Here is a 19,995-nt window from a genome sequence, read left to right as displayed (position 1 = left end):
AGATGAGAGAAACTGATCCCACTTGTTTCTCTGCAGAATGAAAAGATGAAGAAATCTCCACAAAGGATTGGCCTGGAGCATTCTACATTGCATTTACCCATGCTTACTTGGCCCGGTCTGTGCGGTTTATACATTTCCCTTGCGGCGACATGTTCCTTGCACCAATTTTTGTCACTGACCAAAACCACCTTCCGCGCGCGCAAATTCCTTTCCTCCTTGTCCTCGTATAAAAAAAAATGCAATGCAATGCAGAGCGTGTCCTGAAATCGAACCAGAAAATGAATGAGAGGGTGTGAGAGGATGGAAATCTGGCTTGCCTTGGGTTGACTTGACTTGGCTAGGCTAGACCAGGCTATGCTAGACTTGTTGTCTGAGTCGAGTGCGTTATAATACACGAGATCTCGCTCATCGCTCATCGCTCATCATCGAGTGAGTGACTCAGTCAGTCAGTCAGTCAGTTGGCCGTGGGTTGCGTCAATTCCTTGTTTCCCACTGTTCCCTTGCCTGCGTCGCCGATTCGTTTTGCAAGGTTGTACTGTACGTATGTACTAGGTCCTGGAGACTGGGTCCTGGACCCGGCTGGGTGCGGAATAAAGGATGTGTGGTTGTGTGGTGTGGTGTGGTGCGGTCATCACTTTGGACAGGATTCATCATGCTGGAGATGCTATATTATAATCAGAAGCTATTGACTATTGATGCATTGACTCTCTGGTCCAATAATGAGGGGCTCTTTCCCTTGAGCCTGACAAATATAGTTATATCTGTGGTTATTTTGTTTCCCTTCCAGCCATCCAACCATCTATCCTCGTGCGGTACGTTTCAGCCAGGTCTTGCAACTTCAAAGCTCCTGGACAAGAAGGCCAGTAGCAGCCGCTTGGGGAAGCTGGATCTTGGGCGCCAACATTTCCATCGGCATCAAAGGACTAGTCGTGCCATTGCTCGGACTAGGGTTGTTACTTTGTAATGCAGCACGATACTTGAAAGCAAAGTTCAAGATCAATGCAACGGCCAAACCAATAGTGACGATAAACGGCCCAATCGGATTGTCAAAGTCCTTCCCACTTCTTTCCTTGATCAACTTCGTACGCCACATATACACGTACCAGCCCCAGATTCCTGCAAACACGGCGAAGCAGGTATACACCACGGCAAGGATGCGGGCAATGTTGTTATCAACACCAGCAGCATTGTAAAGGCCAACTGATAGGGTGGCTAGGAGGACTGCGATATGCTGCCACTTGATGAATGTTCGCTGGTTGGCAAGCCAGACCTTGGCTTCAATTTTCAGTTCACCCTGGTCTTTGATCCAGAAACTTGGTTCTTTGACACCCGGCGGAAGCGGAGCATTCTCCCATGCTCCTTTTCCTTGGCGACGACGACGGGCGTAACGAGAATTCGAGAAGGCTGGAAGGAAGGATCGAAGACCGCCCCTGGACGAATCTCGAACCTCGACTTGGTCGGCTGGATGAATGCCATCCTCGTCAGTATCCCGTTCCTCAGCAGTAGTTTCCAGCTGCGGCTCGGCCCTGCTGCGTCCTTGAGATTGAACAGATTGAGAAAGCTGGCCGGAAAGTCTTCTCTCTGCGAATTTGCCAGGAGAAGACGCAGCCTTTCCTTTAGGGGTCAATCTGGACCCCGCAATGAAGCTGCCGACGGCCATTTCGTCCTCTGCCTTCTTAACCTCTTTCTGTTGCTCCTCTTGGTACGCTATAACAGGGTCTCTTCTGATGTCGGTTTCCAAATCGCTCAGCCAGAAAGGAAAGCTGTTGACATAGTCCTCGAATAGCTCGGCCACGCCATGAACAAACTTGGAGAATCTTTTCTCCTCCTTGACCAGGTGAGAATTCATCAAGTCGTGGAGCCAAGCGTTATTTCTAGTATACTTGGATTCTTTGATCTTGATCTCGAGCACCGCGTGGGGAAACCGGCTGATCTCGCCCTTCTTAATGGCGGAAAATGGGTATTCCATCTTGTTCTGGTCAATATCAGACCGATGCCAGTCATCTGGATCTCGACACGGGCGGTCAGGGTCCATTGCATCCTCTCGAATGAAGGCCAGATCAGTGTCCAGCGACACCCGGATCCTGTCGTCCCCGGGGATCTGGAAAGCAGTCCGGGTATAGCTTGCTCGGAGAACTGGCTCGAGTTCTTTCTCTTTGATGAAAGACTGAATCTCGTCAACGTTGGCCTTGAACGCCTTGATGTCCTCATGTTGAGGTCCCAGCAACTCTTCGAGTCTCTTGATCTGTTTTTCCATCTTGTATTCCCCCTTGAGAAACGGAATGAGGTATTTGGGCTTCAGTTGGATTCTGATGTCACTACTGTCGGTTGTTTCCTCGTCAACGAACTTTTTCTCAAGGACCACCTCTGGTTCATCAAGTAGATGGCCAGCCCATCTGACACGCAGGGATGCACCACCAGTACCCTTTTCGACCTTCCCTTGGTACAGGTCAAAGTTGTGATTATCGAAGTAGATTGAGGTGATCGTCGGGTCCTTTTGGGACGAATCGACCACCTTGACTGACTGGGGATTGTACACCAAGACGGGCAGGCGACGCAAGAGGTACGTCTTGACCTCGAGCAGGTTGTCCACATGAACCCAGTATTTGAAAGCCTTGTACTCGTCTTTTGGTCGGACGTCTGTATTCGCTTCCTTGCCAGCCTGTTCTCCCTCGAGCTGCTGCCGAGCCCAACTGTACATGGTCGACAGTCGGAAAAGCAAAGGCGAGTAGTCCTCCTGGTTGAACGGCATCTGAGACAGACGGACCTGCAGTATCGGACGGACTCTGTACTTGAGACCTCTCTTTCTATCATGTTTCTTTGCAGCCTTGAGGAACCCGGTGTAATTGATCCTGCTGAACTTCCTAAGCTCATTGAGCTCCTTGGAGATGCTGTCAAGCTCCGGAAGAAGCTCCTTTGCAGCAGCTTTGTATTCCTCCTCAGCTTTTCCTGCGTCTTCGCCTTCGGTAGACGGGAGCTTTGCCTCACAGGCAGCGGTTCGGTCTCGTAGTGAGTTGAAGGTATCGACCTGATGCTGGTGGACCTTTTCCAATTGGGTTACGGTGAGTTCGTGGACAAAGTTCTCTTCGTCCTGTTCACTCCAGCTCCTCTCACCACCTCGGCCTTGAGGGGACGTTTCATCTTCGCGGAGGAGTTTCTTGATCTTGTCGTACTCGAGGTACTTGTCTTTCCATGGTGGATAGATGGCATCGGAGAGGGTCTTGCCAAAGCGCATGTTGGCGGGAGAACGAAGGCAGTGTAGGTCCGGTCTTCAAGGTCGCAGCAGCTACTCCATCTAGATGTCAATATTGAGTACAGGAGAAGAAGCTCTAGGGAGAAAAATCCATAAATCTATGTTATTGGTACAACAACCGACAGAGCTTGACCAACTCGCAACGCAGCTTTGGAAACCTCGATGCTGTCAGTGCCTTGTTCCCTGCGGTTTCCCCACTCTCAAAAAGCAAAGCGTGGTGAGCAACAACCAATCGAAGCGGCGATTCCCCTCCCGTGCTCACAAGATACTTGCCTAATGCGGCTGAAGATTCTCGGACACGGTTTTTCCGGCCGGCCATCTCCAATTGGCTGCTCGGAGTAAGACGACAGCCTCGGCATCGATTAGATGATCCCGACGAGGCTGCCAACTTCCATTGAGTCATGTCGTATCCCATCTACAACACTCAGGTATGCTCTGAGACGAGTAGAACTCCTCAACAAAAATTTCACAGCTATGTCGGAAGACTCGAGAGCTATTATACAAGCTCTCGAGAAAGTCCTTGTACACCTCAGCGAGAATCCGTACCCGCACGTCCCCAATCCTCCCCATACCTCTCCGAAACGAGCCAGCGTAGCTGCTATTATCCGTGTCCGACCAGCTTATAAACCCGTCCCTGCCAGCATCAATGGTTCCCTCATAGCAGTCGATAAACCTTCTCCTCCCTCGCCGCCTTCGACCCTCAGCGAATTCTTTGCGCAAGAATGGGTCCAGGAAGGAGACCCGGAATTGCTTTTCATCAAGCGCGCCGGTCGCGCTGGGGATAGGTGGTCGGGCCATATTGCCTTGCCTGGGGGGAAGCGAGACCCCGAAGATGCGGATGACTTTGCTGCTGCCGTCCGTGAAACAAGAGAAGAGATAGGCTTGGACCTGGAGACAACGGAGTGCCTGCCCGCAGGGAATCTCCCCGAGCGGCTGGTCACAACTTCATGGGGGAAAGACGTTCTAATGGTTTTATGCCCCTACATATTCCTCCTGACAGGCAAGGCCGTTCCACCTGTCCAGCCACAGCCCACAGAAGTCGCCTCGGTGCACTGGGTCTCTCTCCGTGCTCTGCTTTCACCCACTCTACGGACTCGAGAAGCCGTGGACATGTCCTCAAGAATGGCCAAGCACGTTGGTCCCATAATCCACAAACTGATCCGTTGGACAATGGGAAAGATGATGTTCAGTGCCGTTCGCCTCCTCCCTACAGAGTCTGTTTATGCCAGCTCAATACCGGGATTCATACCTACGGAGGGTGGAGATAAGCTCTCCACCTTGTCTGGTTGGGCCCAAGCGCCCTTTGGCATTCCGTCCTCCTCCTCTGTTCACCACTCTCTTCTTACTTACCAACAACCACTGATCCTCTGGGGTCTTACACTCGGCGTCCTGGCGGATCTTCTCGATCAGCTTCCACCCTACAACGCTGTGGCGCTCTGGAAATATCCCACGTTTACAGTCCCTGACCTCCGTCTAATTGTGTACGTCATGACTCGCTCATTCCGAAAGAATAGCGCAGAGACCTTCTCGTCTGGATCTTGGCCGAACAAACTGCAGCGGCAGCCCAGTCAGACCGCGATGGATGGCGCAAGCGAGGCAACAGCGGTCCCGGTGGCCGAATCTACTCCCGTCATGGGGCCTGAATCGACGTCCGCTCCCGCTCCTCTGGACAAAGGAGAGCAGTCTTCTCGAGCGGCTAAGCGATCATCGTTCAATAAGCACAGTGTCGGTATCGGCGGATTGGGTGTCGGAAAAGACCCGCAACATGCCGTTGGTAAGTTGTTGTATGGGTACTATGGCCGAGTGAATTGGGCGATCGCCTTGTTTTTGGCGTACAGAACAGCGCTCACGGTAAGTGTGGCGTGGTGGGTGGTTAGATGGTGGCGAAAACGAAAGGCTGTTGGCAAGTAGTGGTTTGCTGGCGGACCTGGAGTGGACGGCACGCAAGCTTGCATTATCGAGAACAGCTAGCAGGCTGTATTCTTGAGGTCCCTTCCTTCCCCTTTCCTAGAGACTACCTCTGCATTGTATATGAAGACGTGGCATTTGGTATTGAGCTTCTAAAGCGGCAAGTCTTGCATATTGAACGAGTTGATCTATAGAGCGCAGATGTTGATGCTTAGATTTGTCAATTTACATCAAGAGCGCAATAAAATACGTATAGTTACCAGGTGATACAATAATCAAACTGAGATGGGCTAGCCTTGAACGCCCTGCGGCACTAGAAGAGCCTCGCAAGGCACTCCCTCTCGTTCTCTTCCTAACCCCGCGTCTTATCCCTGTTAGGTCTATAGCCGTTCCGAAGGGGTCTAGTTCATAGTAGAAGAGCGTGTGCTCCAATGTCCCACCGCGAAGGTGCCTCGCCATGTACTCAATCTGGAAGGCGATTACTTCGAAGAATCCCAATGGTTGGCAAGCTAGAAGCGTCTCGTCTCGAAGCACTAAGCTGGAATCTGTCAAGGCGGTAGGCTTTGTCAACCACATGGCTCTGCCGTATACAGCCAAAGCAACCTCGGGTGCGGGCCCTCGAGTTTGCATCTCTTCGTCTCCTGGTAAGTTTGGCCAAGGCAGCGAGCGTATTTGAACGTGGGGAGAAAGGGCCGGTTGATGAGTCTAGGATACATGTCCGGAACTTATTCTAGATACCCTCCCTTTCTCCCTTCTCCTCGAGAAGGGGTTTTCTATCTGGAAGGCATAGGCGAAAAAGAACCTTTGCACTGCCAACTCACGGTGACTGGCCCAACGCGAAGGTCATGTTGGTCGATGTGTCTGTCAGTTTCGTGGTGCTTAGACTCGATGCACCGCCTTCGCATGGATTAGTTGAGCGTTGCTGCCAGAGTTCATAAGCTCTATGAGAAGAGTGTGCTGTCTCATCATAGTGGAGAGGATTAAGGGTGTCTCGAAACTCACAGGTCTCGCCTAAATGAAGACAACGGCCACGAGATGTTGGCCGGGCTTCGTCGCTCCTGTACAGGATCAAAATAACAAGTGGCAAGGGAAGTACTAATCGCTCACTGCCTACCTTAACCTTAGGACCCTGCATACACGGCACGCTTTACTTCGTGGACCTCGGTGGGTGTAAGGCACCTTGGGCTTCTCAGCTGAAAAAGTATACCTCATTGACATGTGGTATTGACGTAGTATTGTTCAAGAGAGCGGGAAGAGAAATGCTCAGGTAAGACCCTGCAACGATGAATTCTGGTAACAAAGGACCCAATCGCATCATCTGGGCTGACAGTGCCTGTCTCGCTTAATAGAGTCTGCATGGGATGGATGTACCGCTTCGTGTGTCTCGTGCTCGGTAATTATGTGTGACGCATGCTGAGACTTCCGCATTCGGCAGGTTGATCCACCACTTATTGAACCACTAGACCCACACCACAGGAATACTCGTATGTTGGAATACATCGACAGGGACACCGTCTCAGCCATGCGCGACATGACGACTGCTTCTGTCCTATTGCACGAGTTGTAGAGTATATCGAATGCAGAAGGTTCTCAAGCATGTCGCACGTAGTGTCTGAACTAGGAGGGTCGAAATGTATACATACATATATATATGTCCCCTGCGTCGCCCTAAAAGTTGGACACATCCAGAACCACCCCAAGAATTATCGCAAATAGATCCGAACATCGAACAGCATTGATACATTATGGGCAGCTGTAACTCTCCTAGCAATGCTGGTAAGTCTCACATCTTTATGGCTGATCCTTTCCACTGCTGACTGACATTCTCTGTAAAGACCCAGCAGAACCCCTTGTCAACGATCTCTCCTACCATACCTTGACGACGTATATTGCCGCGGGAACCACCATCTGCACATGGACCGTTTGCAGTCTCCTGACACTTGCACACCTGGCGAGATATGCTGAACCACAACGACAGAAGCAAATTGTCCGCCTTATTTGGACGCCAGGAGTGTTCGCCATTTTCAGCTTCTTCGGAGTCTGGCATTACAACCTGGCCAACTACCTGACTCCGATCGCCGAGCTCTACGAGGCCTTTGCACTCATTGCACTGTTCTTTCTTCTGGTTGCCTGCGTGGCGCCAGAGTCCTTTGAAGGACAGCTTCAGTATTTTGCTACCAACCCTGGGACTAGCAAACCTTCAAATGCTGCAAGCGTCAACTGGTTTCGCAAGACTTGGATCACCGTGATTCAAATTTTGCCCACCCGCGTGGTCACCGTCACTGCCACAGAGATTGTCGAAGCAACACAGTGCCACGGAACCACGTCCTATCAGCGGACTATGACCATTATCAGCATTGTTCAGGGGTTGCTGACTGCGATCTGTCTCATCGGCATCTCCAAGTTCTACCCGAGATGTCGCAGCCAGCTCCACGTTGCCGACCGGCGTATTCTTTATAAAATGGGCGTGTTCAAGCTCCTCGTCTTTACCCAGCTTGTACAAAGGATCATCATCAATGCCCTCTCGCAGAGTGACGTCCTGAAACCAACCGAGCATCTGAGTTACAGCGACCTCAATCTCGGGTTGAACTCCTTCCTCATCTGTCTGGAGACTTTTGTAATTGCGATTCTGTTCGTCTGGCCGTTCTGGCCGCACAAGGCGTTTGAGAATTCGAGGGCAGGGATTCTTTCGGCAGCTCTAGACGCCATTAACTCTAGCGATGTTTTTGCAGGGATAGTTGGTACTGCACGGCTCTGCCGAGGAAATTATCCTGACAAAACTCTTCAAACTAGACCTGTCGATCATGAGCAACCTGAATATGCGCATCAAGAGCGGTCGGTGGGGAACAAATTGGCTAGCGATGACAGTAGTTATGTCTCGGTTTTAGGCTCTCATTATGGTTGCGCGCTGTTGCTTCTCTCTCGGATATTTGATTGATCAATGGGCTCGTCTTGCGTCGATTGCTTTTTGACTTGGTTCTGAGCAGGTAGTTGTGTTAACTGATTGTGTCTTGTCAGTTGTAATGGATCCATAGAATATCGCAAGGCTTTCGGATAAACCTCGGGCCGGCGCTGATTTCTTGTGCCCCTTTTACCCTCGATCCCATCCTTGTGATTCCGTTCCATCTTTTCCTTTTCTTCTTGTTCAAAACTCTTGTGTTGTTGAGGTGGCAGCGGCAGCGAACCCATCGCCTTCTCGTACACTGGGTGCAGGCGTGTACAACATGCCCCGCACAGTATGTATACATAAGTGGCAGCGACGTCCCTTCACGCTTTGTTCATGCGGCAAACAAAATGCGCAGTTCTCACAAAAGAGTGCTTGGTGGGCAGAGTGACGCCTCATGGCGAGATGGCGCACGCCGCAAAGGGGGCGACAGGGGTAGGAAATTCACTCAACATGTCAGGCGCCATTCACTCTCTGCTCTGTTTCTAGCAACTTGTGGCTTGGCTGCGAACTGGGGCGCTGAATTTCTCCCCCACGATTAATTACTCTCGCCTCAGTTCTGTCCTTCTTTGTCACGTTCACACACCTCTTGTTTGTCAGAAATTTGTCGAGTCCGCTCTCGAATCAACTCAGCATCAACCTCTTACCATTACTCCGTCAGCATTTGTCAAATTCTTCTGTCAGATCAGTCTCCTCTTCTCTACCAAAGATCCAAAAATGCCCGTCAGTCGCTGGAACGATGCCAGAAAGCTCACTGTAGACTCTTCAGACCTTGTCTCACGGCTCCCACACTGACCATCAACAGCTCCTTCGCACTGCCATTACGTGTTTACCAAACTTCAAGATCGATGCCGTCCAAGTAGCTAAGATGTGGCGTAAGCAACGAGGTTCCTGTTCGCTTTTAACCGCTGCTGACTTTGGCTTGAGCCGACGACGATGATGAGCATGTCAAACCGACTGTTCGTAGCATCAACGACAACTTCAGGGCAATTATAAGACACGGCAAAGACCTCGAGGCTTTACGGCAGATTAAGCAAGGGCCCGTCACAAAAGGGGATGATGAAGACGAAAAAGCCGAAGCCAGGTCTAAGGCGAAGAATGAGATTGACGACACCCCTGCTACGTTTCAATCATCCACGATCAAATCCCCAGAAGGGAAGAATATAGTCACTACTCCACACCGCGGTGTGAGCTCCGGGAACAAGCGCTCGTCAGCGAACAAGCCTAGCACCGGATCTAAGCGCAAGCGCCGCGTCCATTCACCCTTCTCTGACGAGGACATGCGATCGGCAAGCGAGACCACCTCCGGCGATGAGGCCAATATCGCCACTCCAACCCCGCTGACTCGAAGAACCTTGCCAGTGCGCAAAACTCGCCATGCAGCCAAGCCCATGTCCGAGGACGGGCGCGGCGGTACGGAGGGGGAGGAGGAATATGTGTGTGCAAGGCGCCAGGACTCTGAGGACTCGGACGGGGAGTATGACCTTGCCGAAGAGCGCAAGGAGAAGGCAGCACGCAAGGCGAAGCTAGCGAGGCTGGCTCGCAAGTGAAGAGTCCAGAAAGAGGAGGCAGAGGGGCGCAGTGTCAGATATTGACACATATTTATGCATGTCTAAGCAGATCAGAGAACATCACACGCTGTGAGCATCGTCTCATAGCAAACAAAGTAATGAGAGAGAAAATGATTTCCCGTGACCTCTACTGTCCACGTGTTGTCCCTCGTTTCCACCGCATGTCACAACCTGATCAAGCACCAGAATGTCGCACGCCGAGATTACCGAGCCCGTCACTCTGAGTAAAAGCCAGTTTGTCAGAGTCGCGGCCGCCGTCTGTCAAAGACAAAGGGAAGCCGTATTATTTTCTACGGCGCGAACCGGTTCCATGACGATCCCGGACGAGCGGATGACAAACCGGCAGTCCCTCGACGTGAGCGGTGACCACACGGCAGGTCTCGCCGACTATTACGGAGCATTCTACGCTGATTCCACGTAGAGTAGAGCACGGTCAAACAATTAATGGCGGGTTGAATGGGAGCTGAACACAGCGGATGTCATACAGACAACATCCCAAGGACACCCATACTACACTTGGATCCATCATTCATTGTCATTATCGCATTCAAAAGGAACCGCATTGCTTGATTGTATCATATCATCACCGACCCTGTTTTCTCTCATGTCATTGCCTGTGCTCCTCTTTTGTTCAGAACACCTTATTCCATGCTTCATCCCAGTGCTTATGACAGCCACCACTGCACAGCCCTGCTGAATGCTCATGCACTCTCTTTTTCCATGTCTATAGTATTCTCAAAGACGACTTCCCCGATGACTCCGTCCCAGTTTCATTGTCCGAGTGGGTTGGAGCATTGCTGGTCCTCACACGTTTGGGCTGCTTCCTAGAAACCCTCTTCTTAGGAGTACTTTGTCGATTGCGCTGTAAGGCCCCAGAGTTGACGACCTTGATGTCGATATGGTACTGTTTGCGGATCCGCGTGAACTTTGGGGGAATAGAAGCTAGGCTCATGCCCAAGCGTCTAGCCACCTCTTCGGCATCGACCTAGATCATCGATGAATGGTTAGAGAAGGAATTGTTGGGAAGCCTTAGGAGTGGGGTGTTACATACTTCGAGAGGGCTGACCGCGCTCTGAAGGGCGGCGATCAGAGCCGTGATGTCGACTTCCTTGATGTCGACCGTTTGATTTTCAGCCATTGTTGCAAGTTTTCTCTGCTTTGTATGATAGATAAGGTGGGCTTGAGAAGACAAGATGGTTCAACAAACGTCTAGATAGGAGTAGAAGATATTCTCGAGACTGTGCTTCTAGTCTCGACCTCCAGGCTCAAGGGCATTTTATACCTCTCAGGCTGCTATCAACCAAGGCGCTCCAGGCCCAGGCTTTCTCTAGCTTTCGAGAGGAGGGGGAGAGGACGACTCCCGGGGAGAAGTTGCTTGAAGGCTCAGCGTCTGAACCAACAGCAAGCAAGGAATGCTCGGAGACGGTTTCTGTCATTACATTTGGGCCTATGCAGTTCCGTGACTGAGTGTGCCCGAAGACAGGGATCCGACATTGCCATTGATTGGCTTTCAGCGTCGCGTCCGCCATCAGAGAATGTTCAAAGAGGCCATTTTCCGGCGCTAGACGTGCCTAGTGCAGGTTTGCACACGGGGAGTCAAATCAGCTATAGAGGTTGCATATTGATGGCCTCTTGCCAACAAACGTCAGTTCTGCGTCCTGCACTTGCTAGTGGCGAGGAGATACTGTCAGAATTGCTCCTTATCGTCTCATCACTGTCACACGACGGGACGCACTGTGACTACTGATGGTTAACTCCAAGCTAACAAATCCAGCAGCTGCGGATACCTCATTTCAGGTCCACACCGACACTCCAGCGACATGACGGTGTGTTGCTGATTGCCCTCAACTTTCTTCCTATATTTAGCGACTTTTTTCCCATATTCTCACAACCTCACTAGTCTCTCCGTTCAATTTCCTCCTCTACTCACGACACTCTCGAGCACACTCGCAACAGCTTTGCCATTTGCTTGTCGGTGTTTCTCCAAGACATTGTCATCAACTCCACCATGCCTTACCAATGGACTGCCGAGCGGGAGCGCCGCATGCTGATACTTGCGATTTCTGCTGCAAATCTGAGGCCTTCAGCTGATACGTGGCAGCGGGTTGCAGCACTTTTAGGAGAGGGGTTGACCCCGTCAGCCGTGAGGTGCGTGTTGCCCGATCCGTGGACGAAGGCGTCTGCAGAATTGACTGACCTGCAACAGTCAGAAGTACTACAAGCTACGGAATGACATGGCAAAGATGGTCGGGGAGCAAGGGGTCCCAACTCCATCGACGCCAACCAAGCGCAAAGCGGAACCAGATGACGAGACCAAGACACCTCCCTCCAAGCGAGGTCGAAAATCCAAGCAAAAGTCTGTCGAAGGTGTTCCCTTTCGCGAGGAGTCCCAAAGCCCTCGGGCAGCCAAGCATGAGGAGATGGCGGTGAATAGTCTGGATCCATTTCATAGCTACGACGCACCATTCAGTGCGGCAGCCTATTTCGCGTCGGTGAACATGGGGGACATGATGAGTGGACAAAGCAGTGGGAACAGCGGTAGCAACAGCTTCATGGCTTGAGGTGGCAGTCTCCAGAGTTTTGAGTTCGCAAGGGTGCAAGCAGTGTGCAACGGTTGCAGACATTGGCTTCAAACCGCCATGAAGTGGCTCAGAAACGGTGCACATATGCCGGTAAAACGGCTGAGGATTTTCGAAGAAGCGACTTCCAGTAAGGTTTTTTTGGGGGGGGTGGGCAGGCCTTGTGTTCTGGGCAAGTCGGCTGCGGGAGAAAATAGGGGGGGCTGGGAAGAAGGGGGTTTCGCTTGCATCAGGTGGGAAGACTTCCCAGCCTCCTCAATTTCAAGAGATAGCGGCCATCAAACATTGTATAAACGTGTATGCCTGGGTTTGTATATGCAGACTTGTCGTCCATTTTATCTGTTTGAGTTTCTTGGCGACCGACTAGAAATGTCTTGGCATATCCGATCAAGGAGCCTAGTCGCGGGATGCTAGTGGATGATGCGGAGCGGGGATGGTGGGCTGCAGAAAGGTGAACCAACCATCGCCGCGGGAACATAAGGCAGAGAACTTCCTGGCAATGGGCCCCACTCATTCACACAACCCTGGGATCGTCCTGCAAGGAAATCCTATCAGACCATAGGCGGAAAGGGAGCACTGCTCGTATGCCGTCACGCACCTCTTTGGTTTCTGTTGAGGAGTTTTGTTGTCATGGAAGTCGTCTCGTGTGTGTGATTGATCGTTCCAATCTTGTTGGGACTCTACACCGTCTTTTTGTCCTTCTTGCGCCTTGTTTGTATGTCCTGCAAGAGCTTCGCGCCTTGCAATCTCGTCTCGTCTTGACTCGTCTAATTGCTTTCCTCGAGGGACGCCCTCGCCCTACGCTCCCCATAGCGCGAAATATGCAAGCACTTACGAGGACATTGGTCTAGGCAAGTTCGGAAGCCCGTGAGGAGCGTAGCGTAAGTTGCTGCGCCATGAATCACCACCCTCCCCCTTAGTCTCGCCTCACTTAGCCGGAGCGAGGACGCTACCGGCTGCTACATCTGCACGTGCGGGCATTTCCTTCTTCGACATTCTCCGCCTCTCTGGTTTCCCTCATCAGACTCTGGCCTCTGAGTAACACAGCTAAAGTGACCTGTGAATTCAGAAACCAGCCTCCTGGTCATGAAGGGTGCGAAAACGTGCCCCTCCAGTCTCACTAGCGACCTTCCCACTAGAGTCCTCATTTCAACTTGGTTCTTCACTTGTTCCTTGAACTCGACTCACTTGGCCTATGCAACTTCGTTCATCTCCATCTCTTCTACCTTCTACAGAGACCCCTCCAAGCTCGATTCACCACACTCATTCATTCCATCTCCCTAGCATTGACAAATCACTTCATCAAAATGGCACCAGGACAACAATCTAAGCAGGAACTGAGTTCCAAAGACGCCATGTTCCTGTTGGAGCTGATGCGCGACTCTCCTCAGGCGATCCTCGTAAGTGCTGACCAGTGCCTCCCACCACTCCCTCTGGCTACTCTAGCCCTCTCACTACCTACTTACCTACCTCACCACGTCCCCTAATTTCATCTCACATCACCTCAAACGTCAAACTCTCTCTTGCTCTCTTCCCCGAATCGAGTGCCACTTTTCGGCGTGATGTACTGACTCTCTCCCCGCGCCCGACAGTTCCATATTGGCCCATACTGCGAAAAGACCGGCACCAAGCCCAACACCATCGTGAAGCGTCTCGGCGAGATTAAGAAGCGCAATGGTCTCAACATAATCACAACTACGAGTCCACCAAACGGAAATACCCGCGCCTATGCCGCGCCTAAGGCTCCATCCAAGTCGAAGCCTAAGAGCGCCGACGACAAAGAAACGAAGCCTAATATCAAAGCCGAGCTCGAACCGCAGTCTGGCAAGCTGAACGCTACAGAACTCGCCATGGCGAACGGCGTCAAGGTGGAAATGAGCGACCCTTCTAGCCCGGGCGTTGCCTACGGTCTCCCTTCACCGGCAGAGTCTGCGGCGACACCGGCGACAAACGGCGTACCCATGGCGCATATGCCGCTGTATATGCCGCAGAAGCGTAGAGTCGACGACCATGAGGGGTATGGGCGAGACGTCGCCGCCGCCGCTAAGGGAGGCAGGATGAACAAGAAGATCAAGACCGAGAACTGAAACATGTGCGAAAAAGCCACTGTAACCACATGAGTTCAATGCATTCGATGCGCGTTGTTTTTCTCCTTTTCGCTTGCAAAAAACCGGGCTGTCTATGTCGGCGCGGCGAGGAATGTTCACACAGAAATGTGCGAGAAAATGATATTCAGCAACGCTCATGTCTTCTTCAGACATGGGCAGGAGAAGAGGGAAGGTATTCGAGCTTTAGTCTGCGAAAACTCAAATAGTTGGGTCTGGAGCTATGTTGGAAACCAAACCATGAAAAGATGCTTGTGCGAGAAACCATTGAGCTTGCTTAAACTAGCTACACTTGTGTCTTGAAATGAGGGAGCCAGAAAATACAAGAGCATGTCAATCCAAATTCCTTCCTAGTCGAGAACAATCATACAAATAGGCTCGCCGACATCCTTCTTTTTGCCGTTTTCTTTCGCGTCTCCACGTTTGATGTCGAGGTGAACTCCAATCCCCGGCGCAGATATCGTCCTCTGCGTACAATTTCTGCCTCCAGGGTTCGGACCGTTACACGAAGCTGCGGGATGCAGCGTTTCCAGGACCATAGTTGTGGGGACAGTAGAGTTTGAAGTTGGGCTGTTATTGATACCCATCATTCCAGGTCTAGACTTGTCGTCGGGAACACTTGCAGGCACCCTCTCGCGAGAAGGAGGAGATGAATTGTCTCGAGCGGACGCGGATTTCTGGAAAACGTTCAGCAATTTGAGATTTAGCTGGATCAAACGCGAAATGTCCCTGGCGGTGACACTATCTGGGATTTCAGATGCGTTCTCGTCCCCTCCGCTCTCGGAGTTGTGTTGAGGCTGCTGTGTGCTGGTGGGTTCGACCCCGTTGAGGGTCTGAGGAGTGTTGAGAGTTCCGATTTCAGTCCGAGCAGTCGTGGACCTTGTATTTATTCCTGCTGTCCGCGAGGGTGCTGTTTCTGGAGCTGGAGCACTGCCTGACGCAGACATAAGCGAATCGGCACGGCATTTACCCTGGTAGAGAGTCTGTAAAGGCCCAGCTACGCATGCGGAGGTTGTGCTCTCAACGCTCTGTGTCGCTGGTATAGTGTTGGGATGCCAACGCCCTTCATCGCCAATGTCTGTCGAAGAAGCCTGACGGTCCTGACTTTGGCGCAAGCTGGGGTCAGGTTCATGCCGGTTGCCATTTTTTTTCACCATCTCAGCAGCTGCGGCATCCGGACTTGATACGAGCAGATTATGAATCCTCAGACGCTGACCAAGCACGGAAGGATTCGCATTGTAGCCCTGGGCTGATAGTGCGGCGAGATGGGCTAATCTCTCACGACCGAGAGTGACCTTTCTCTGGTCCTTGAGACTGCGTGTATGCTCTCTACTGATCTGTTCATGCAGCTTCAGATCGTTTTCGTTGGGTAGTTGCCTCTGACAAAGAGCACATCGGTATTCACCATTCCTCGTAACATAGCCGAAGGATTCAGATCTTGGTGGTGCTCTTGGGCGACGATCATCTGCAGCCTGGAGCTCCACTGAATCATGCACCTCTGAGAACCGACGTTTTCGAGTTTGGGCAATGCTCGCCTGACTAAGACGAGATTGGATACCAGTATCATAGATGTTCCATGGTCCCGTCTGGATTACATCCGCTGCAGCCCGAGATGTTGTGGCTATTGGGGGCGCCATGGCCCCTATCGTTGGTACATCTCCGACCGGCGATATGCGAGCCGATCCATTGATGATTTGAAGACGCTTTGCAGATTCTTGGATCGAACTTTTAGACCGAGCTTTCAAAACATCGACCTCTCTCGGGCTCAAGACACTTAGATCCTCATCGTCGAAGTTGAGCAAAGGTGGACGACGGGATTGTGCTGGACCCTTGGGAGGTGTCTCTCTACCACCACTGCGGCGACTAGCCAGCTCGGTTTTAAGTAGCTCTGCTTCTGCTGGAACATGCTTTGTAAAGAGGTCCTCAATCTCAGAGAATGTTGCCCCTTCTCCGTAATAAGCCGCGATGCTCGTCAACTCACGTCGGAACTGACGAACTATTAGTTCGATACGTATCTAGGCAGAAAATTGATATCTTACCAGGTCCTCGCCCAACGCAGCGTAAGCTGCTGCCAGTGCCCGGAACAGAGAGTCTCTGAAGTCCCAGATCGGGGGCACGTTCGAAGTTCTGAGTGCAGTCATGGAGGCGATGGCTCAAATCGAAGAAGAAGTCAGTCATTGACATGAGTTGAGAGGGGCCGCGAGAAACACGTCGAAAAGAGTGTTGGGTGGACGGTGTCTTTGATGCACTGCGCCCAAACTACTCCAGGTAGCCATGGGGTGGAGCGCGTTGAAGCCATTGGAATTTGTGATCGAGGGTGGCGAGGAAGCAAGGGGGGAGAGAACTGAGAGGGAGGGCGACAGTCTGGGTGGTCAAGGCTGCAGGATCGTGGTGGAGCAGCGCAGTCTCGGCAGCCCAGCGAGCCAGTTAGCGGTAACATTGTCATTACAAAAGCGAACCACAACCTCCACCAGACTTGGAATCGGTTGCTGATTGGAGCACAACGGTTGTACTCGCAATAGAACAAGGCATTTCTGTCTGCAGGAATTCTCAATGTCACATGCTCTTGGCTGCGCCCAGTTTGAGCAGCGATACCCGCTACCGCAGTTCCTAGCCTCTCCTTGTTGGTTTCGCCTTTGACCCTCTCGTCCCCGACTTTGCGAGATTCCGACCAGCTGATCTTAGCTTGTTTTGGCAAACCTGATCGAGAGCATTCAGCACACAACGACAAGGGCCGTAGGTGTGCATGCCGCTGCATCTGCAGTGGTGCGAATCACTTCACTGAGAAGACCCAGAGGAAAAGGTGGATTTTCCACACCTCATTCATGCTTTGGTGGCCACGAATTCAGCGCCATCTCTCAGCCTTGATTGCGTTGCCCTAGCTGGAAATAGGCATAGGTTCACCTTGTCCACAAAAGAATAGAGATGCTCAGGAGAAGTCGAGCAGGCTCGAGTAAAGAGTGTGCCTTGCGCCCTGCGACTGCTACCTGTTCAACGCTGTAGATCCCAACAGTGGCTCCGTAACTGGCACTCATCCTCACAGTTGTGGTGGGAACATCCCCTGTGTCTGCAACGAAAGGAGGAAGGGCAAACGATGTCAATCATGACGTGTGATGCAATTGTATTCAATTGTCGATTCTCCTCAGCTATCTGACGTGTTTCGCATGGCATGAGCGATCCGCCTGTTCTCTACGTCCAAGATGACATGGCAGCAGGATTGATCCGGCGACAAGAGTAACAGTCGCTGCACTCGTCACGGTCCACGGAACCCATTCGAAGCAATCTCTCCTCAAACAAAATCTCAGCTCAGCCATATCCTATTGTCTCATACCATGTCCCCTGCAAGACCCCGGCAGAAAAGGCTTATGTCCCTGTGCGAATGAAGTTTGTGACCCTCCCCCCAAACACGCCGTGAGTGACTGAAGCTGGTTCAGGTTTAGAGATCGTAACTTGTGAGTCTCGTCAATAGTCAGCAGTAGGAAGGTTCGAACAGGACACACATCATATACCGGACTTCAAAGTAAGCATGCCTCATTCATCTTCGCTGTGTTCGACCTCACCCTTGACGGCAGCACTCTCATCTTCTTCAATCTTTGTCTTGACTTCAATCCATGCGTCGGCTGGGGCTTCTTTCTTGACATTTCGCTTTCTCTTGACCGCGGTGTTGACCTCTTCTCCGTCACCGTCGGTGCCTTTTCGCTTCCGTCCAGATGCAGGCTTGCTAGTAGGTGTCTTTGTGGTCTTCTCTTTGACTGGGGTCGCGGGATCACCGCTCAGAGCCGCATCGTCCTGCTGAAGCAGTTTTTCGCTCTCTTTCTTCAGCTTGTAGAATTTTTGGCTGCATGTTTAGAGGTTAGCATGGTCTCAGACCTGAAACAAGTAGACGTCGATACAAGGAAGAGGTAAGAGGGAAACGTAGTGAAACCGTTCATAGAGTGTGTTGATACCTGCAGGCACTTGCGTTGAGATCATTACCGAGCCTGTCAGCAACCCGAGGCCAAATCCAAGTCGCTGGTGGGTTCATCTCCGCAAGGGCAAAGAGGAGCAAACTGCGCTCCGAAGCAGCATCCCACTTAAATGGCATGATGTAGACCCTGAGGTGATGAAGGATGGGAGGAGGAATTTCTCAAGGGGTAATGGGTTTCAATAAGGAGATGGAGTGTAATGACAGTCAGAAGGGGACGAGATGTTTGCGAGGGCTGATTGTTTTCAACCAGGAGAAGGACAGATGGAGTGAGAGTGGGAGGAAAAGGAAAAGTTGTCGGGGGAAGGTAGAGTGTGAATTTCTGAATCTCAGATGCTGGAAGATTTCTGAGAGAAGAGTGAACTGACCGACACGCATTTGCACTCACTCCACCACCAATCGCCACGGCAGCCTGTTCGAACTTTGCGCGAGAGCAGTTATCTGGCTCTTCAATCATGCTGAAGAGCAAAAGCTTTTCGGTAGCATCATTCCAGGGATTCGACATGGCTGGTGATAAAAGCTCCTCGGAGAGATTTGAAAATTGAAGGTGATGAGCAGTATTAGGCTTTAACGAAGTTGGAAGACTGCACACGATATGGGAAAGGCGAAGGCAATAGTGTTGAGAGATAGAGAGTGAAATCATCTGAGGTCGGTTTAAAACGGTGATGGAAGGAGGGAGGCTCAATGGATTAACTGAATGTAATTTCGATCTTTGATTGTTTCCTCCTTCTTCTCTTTCTCTTATGCACTGAGTTGAAGTCGAGCTCACTGGTCTCAGATACTTTCACAGAACTAGGCCCCTTCTTTGCTGTTGACACAGTTACACCTCGACAATCGATGGCGTCGGGCCATTTGTATGTATGGCATATCGTAAAATATCGCTTTTCGTACCCGAGCCCTGTGCTGGACCGAAAATCGTCTCTCTCAATCCGCCGACCAATCCCCATATTCCATACGATGACCCATTTCCTGCCAGCGCTGTACTTACTGGGAATAGTGACTCCCTCGTGTCCTTGTCGAAGCCACCTTCAACTGGGACGTGAGTGGACTGACGAAGATATAGCAAGGCTCAACAGGTGGTGAAAATCTTGAGACACAGATGCACAGCCGGTGTTCCCATCATGCCAACGATATCACAGACATAGTGCTTTAGTGTCCCAAGTGTCGAGGCGAAACCAAATTCGCCTTGGACTTACCTACCACAACTGTATTTATTTTTCGTGTCCGGCTAGACAAATCCATAGTGTAGTCACCCGTAAGTCACATCCTTGAGTCGCGAGCCGAGAGGCAGAGGACAGTTAGCTCGTTCAAAGACGGCTGACGCTCAGTGTATGGGCCAATCGTAGGTCGAGGAACAATGCGCAGAGGTGTCCGGAAGATATCGTAATCGTGGGAGCTGTTTCACGGATCGAGGCGGCAGATACTTCAGCTGTTCATCACAAGATGAATGGAGTCGCCGGAGCTGTCGCAGGCACCCATCAGCCAGAGAGGGGATCATCAGAACACTAATTAATATCAAAAGTATCGGTGAGAGAAGGACGCGAGTGCTCACGGGGCTGAATTTCTGGGCGTTCGCCTGCCAACCGGCGACTTGTTGCCAAAGCGCCGGAGGAGCCTGGCATGCCCCTCGTTGCCATTAGGCGCGTATGCCGTATTATTGAATCTGGACCC

The 19,995-nt window shown here is 51.5% G+C and overlaps 8 protein-coding genes across 8 annotated transcripts; 4 read left to right on the top strand and 4 right to left on the bottom strand.

The window, feature by feature from the left end:
• Positions 1–838: 838 nt before the first annotated feature.
• On the bottom strand, positions 839–3,235 carry AYO21_00496 (hypothetical protein; the record flags this gene model as incomplete). Its single annotated transcript, XM_022650486.1, has 1 exon — positions 839–3,235. One exon carries the CDS (start codon positions 3,233–3,235, stop codon positions 839–841), a length of 2,397 nt encoding a protein of 798 aa, XP_022517100.1.
• Positions 3,236–3,727: 492 nt separating this feature from the next.
• Positions 3,728–5,224, top strand: AYO21_00495 (hypothetical protein; the record flags this gene model as incomplete). Its single annotated transcript, XM_022650485.1, has 2 exons — positions 3,728–5,104; positions 5,165–5,224. The coding sequence occupies 2 exons, from the start codon at positions 3,728–3,730 to the stop codon at positions 5,222–5,224; spliced, it is 1,437 nt and encodes a 478-aa protein (XP_022517099.1).
• Positions 5,225–6,906: 1,682 nt separating this feature from the next.
• Positions 6,907–10,097, top strand: AYO21_00494 (hypothetical protein; the record flags this gene model as incomplete). The annotated part of the gene is made up of 6 exons (XM_022650484.1): positions 6,907–6,937; positions 6,997–7,898; positions 8,706–8,861; positions 8,911–8,980; positions 9,033–9,651; positions 9,863–10,097. The coding sequence occupies 6 exons, from the start codon at positions 6,907–6,909 to the stop codon at positions 10,095–10,097; spliced, it is 2,013 nt and encodes a 670-aa protein (XP_022517098.1).
• Positions 10,098–10,400: 303 nt separating this feature from the next.
• Positions 10,401–10,814, bottom strand: AYO21_00493 (hypothetical protein; the record flags this gene model as incomplete). The annotated part of the gene is made up of 2 exons (XM_022650483.1): positions 10,401–10,661; positions 10,728–10,814. 2 exons carry the CDS (start codon positions 10,812–10,814, stop codon positions 10,401–10,403), a joined length of 348 nt encoding a protein of 115 aa, XP_022517097.1.
• Positions 10,815–11,684: 870 nt separating this feature from the next.
• On the top strand, positions 11,685–12,237 carry AYO21_00492 (hypothetical protein; the record flags this gene model as incomplete). The annotated part of the gene is made up of 2 exons (XM_022650482.1): positions 11,685–11,824; positions 11,883–12,237. 2 exons carry the CDS (start codon positions 11,685–11,687, stop codon positions 12,235–12,237), a joined length of 495 nt encoding a protein of 164 aa, XP_022517096.1.
• Positions 12,238–13,562: 1,325 nt separating this feature from the next.
• Positions 13,563–14,342, top strand: AYO21_00491 (hypothetical protein; the record flags this gene model as incomplete). The annotated part of the gene is made up of 2 exons (XM_022650481.1): positions 13,563–13,655; positions 13,848–14,342. 2 exons carry the CDS (start codon positions 13,563–13,565, stop codon positions 14,340–14,342), a joined length of 588 nt encoding a protein of 195 aa, XP_022517095.1.
• A 368-nt stretch (positions 14,343–14,710) lies between these two features.
• On the bottom strand, positions 14,711–16,501 carry AYO21_00490 (hypothetical protein; the record flags this gene model as incomplete). The annotated part of the gene is made up of 2 exons (XM_022650480.1): positions 14,711–16,348; positions 16,400–16,501. 2 exons carry the CDS (start codon positions 16,499–16,501, stop codon positions 14,711–14,713), a joined length of 1,740 nt encoding a protein of 579 aa, XP_022517094.1.
• Positions 16,502–17,891: 1,390 nt separating this feature from the next.
• Positions 17,892–18,829, bottom strand: AYO21_00489 (hypothetical protein; the record flags this gene model as incomplete). Its single annotated transcript, XM_022650479.1, has 2 exons — positions 17,892–18,198; positions 18,693–18,829. 2 exons carry the CDS (start codon positions 18,827–18,829, stop codon positions 17,892–17,894), a joined length of 444 nt encoding a protein of 147 aa, XP_022517093.1.
• Between the last annotated feature and the right edge of the window lie 1,166 nt (positions 18,830–19,995).

This window comes from Fonsecaea monophora, assembly GCF_001642475.1.
Source record: "Fonsecaea monophora strain CBS 269.37 chromosome Unknown Scaff2, whole genome shotgun sequence".
Lineage (NCBI taxonomy): Eukaryota > Fungi > Ascomycota > Eurotiomycetes > Chaetothyriales > Herpotrichiellaceae > Fonsecaea > Fonsecaea monophora.
Note: the sequence above shows the minus strand (reverse complement) of the source record. Positions and strands in the feature narration are given on the sequence as shown.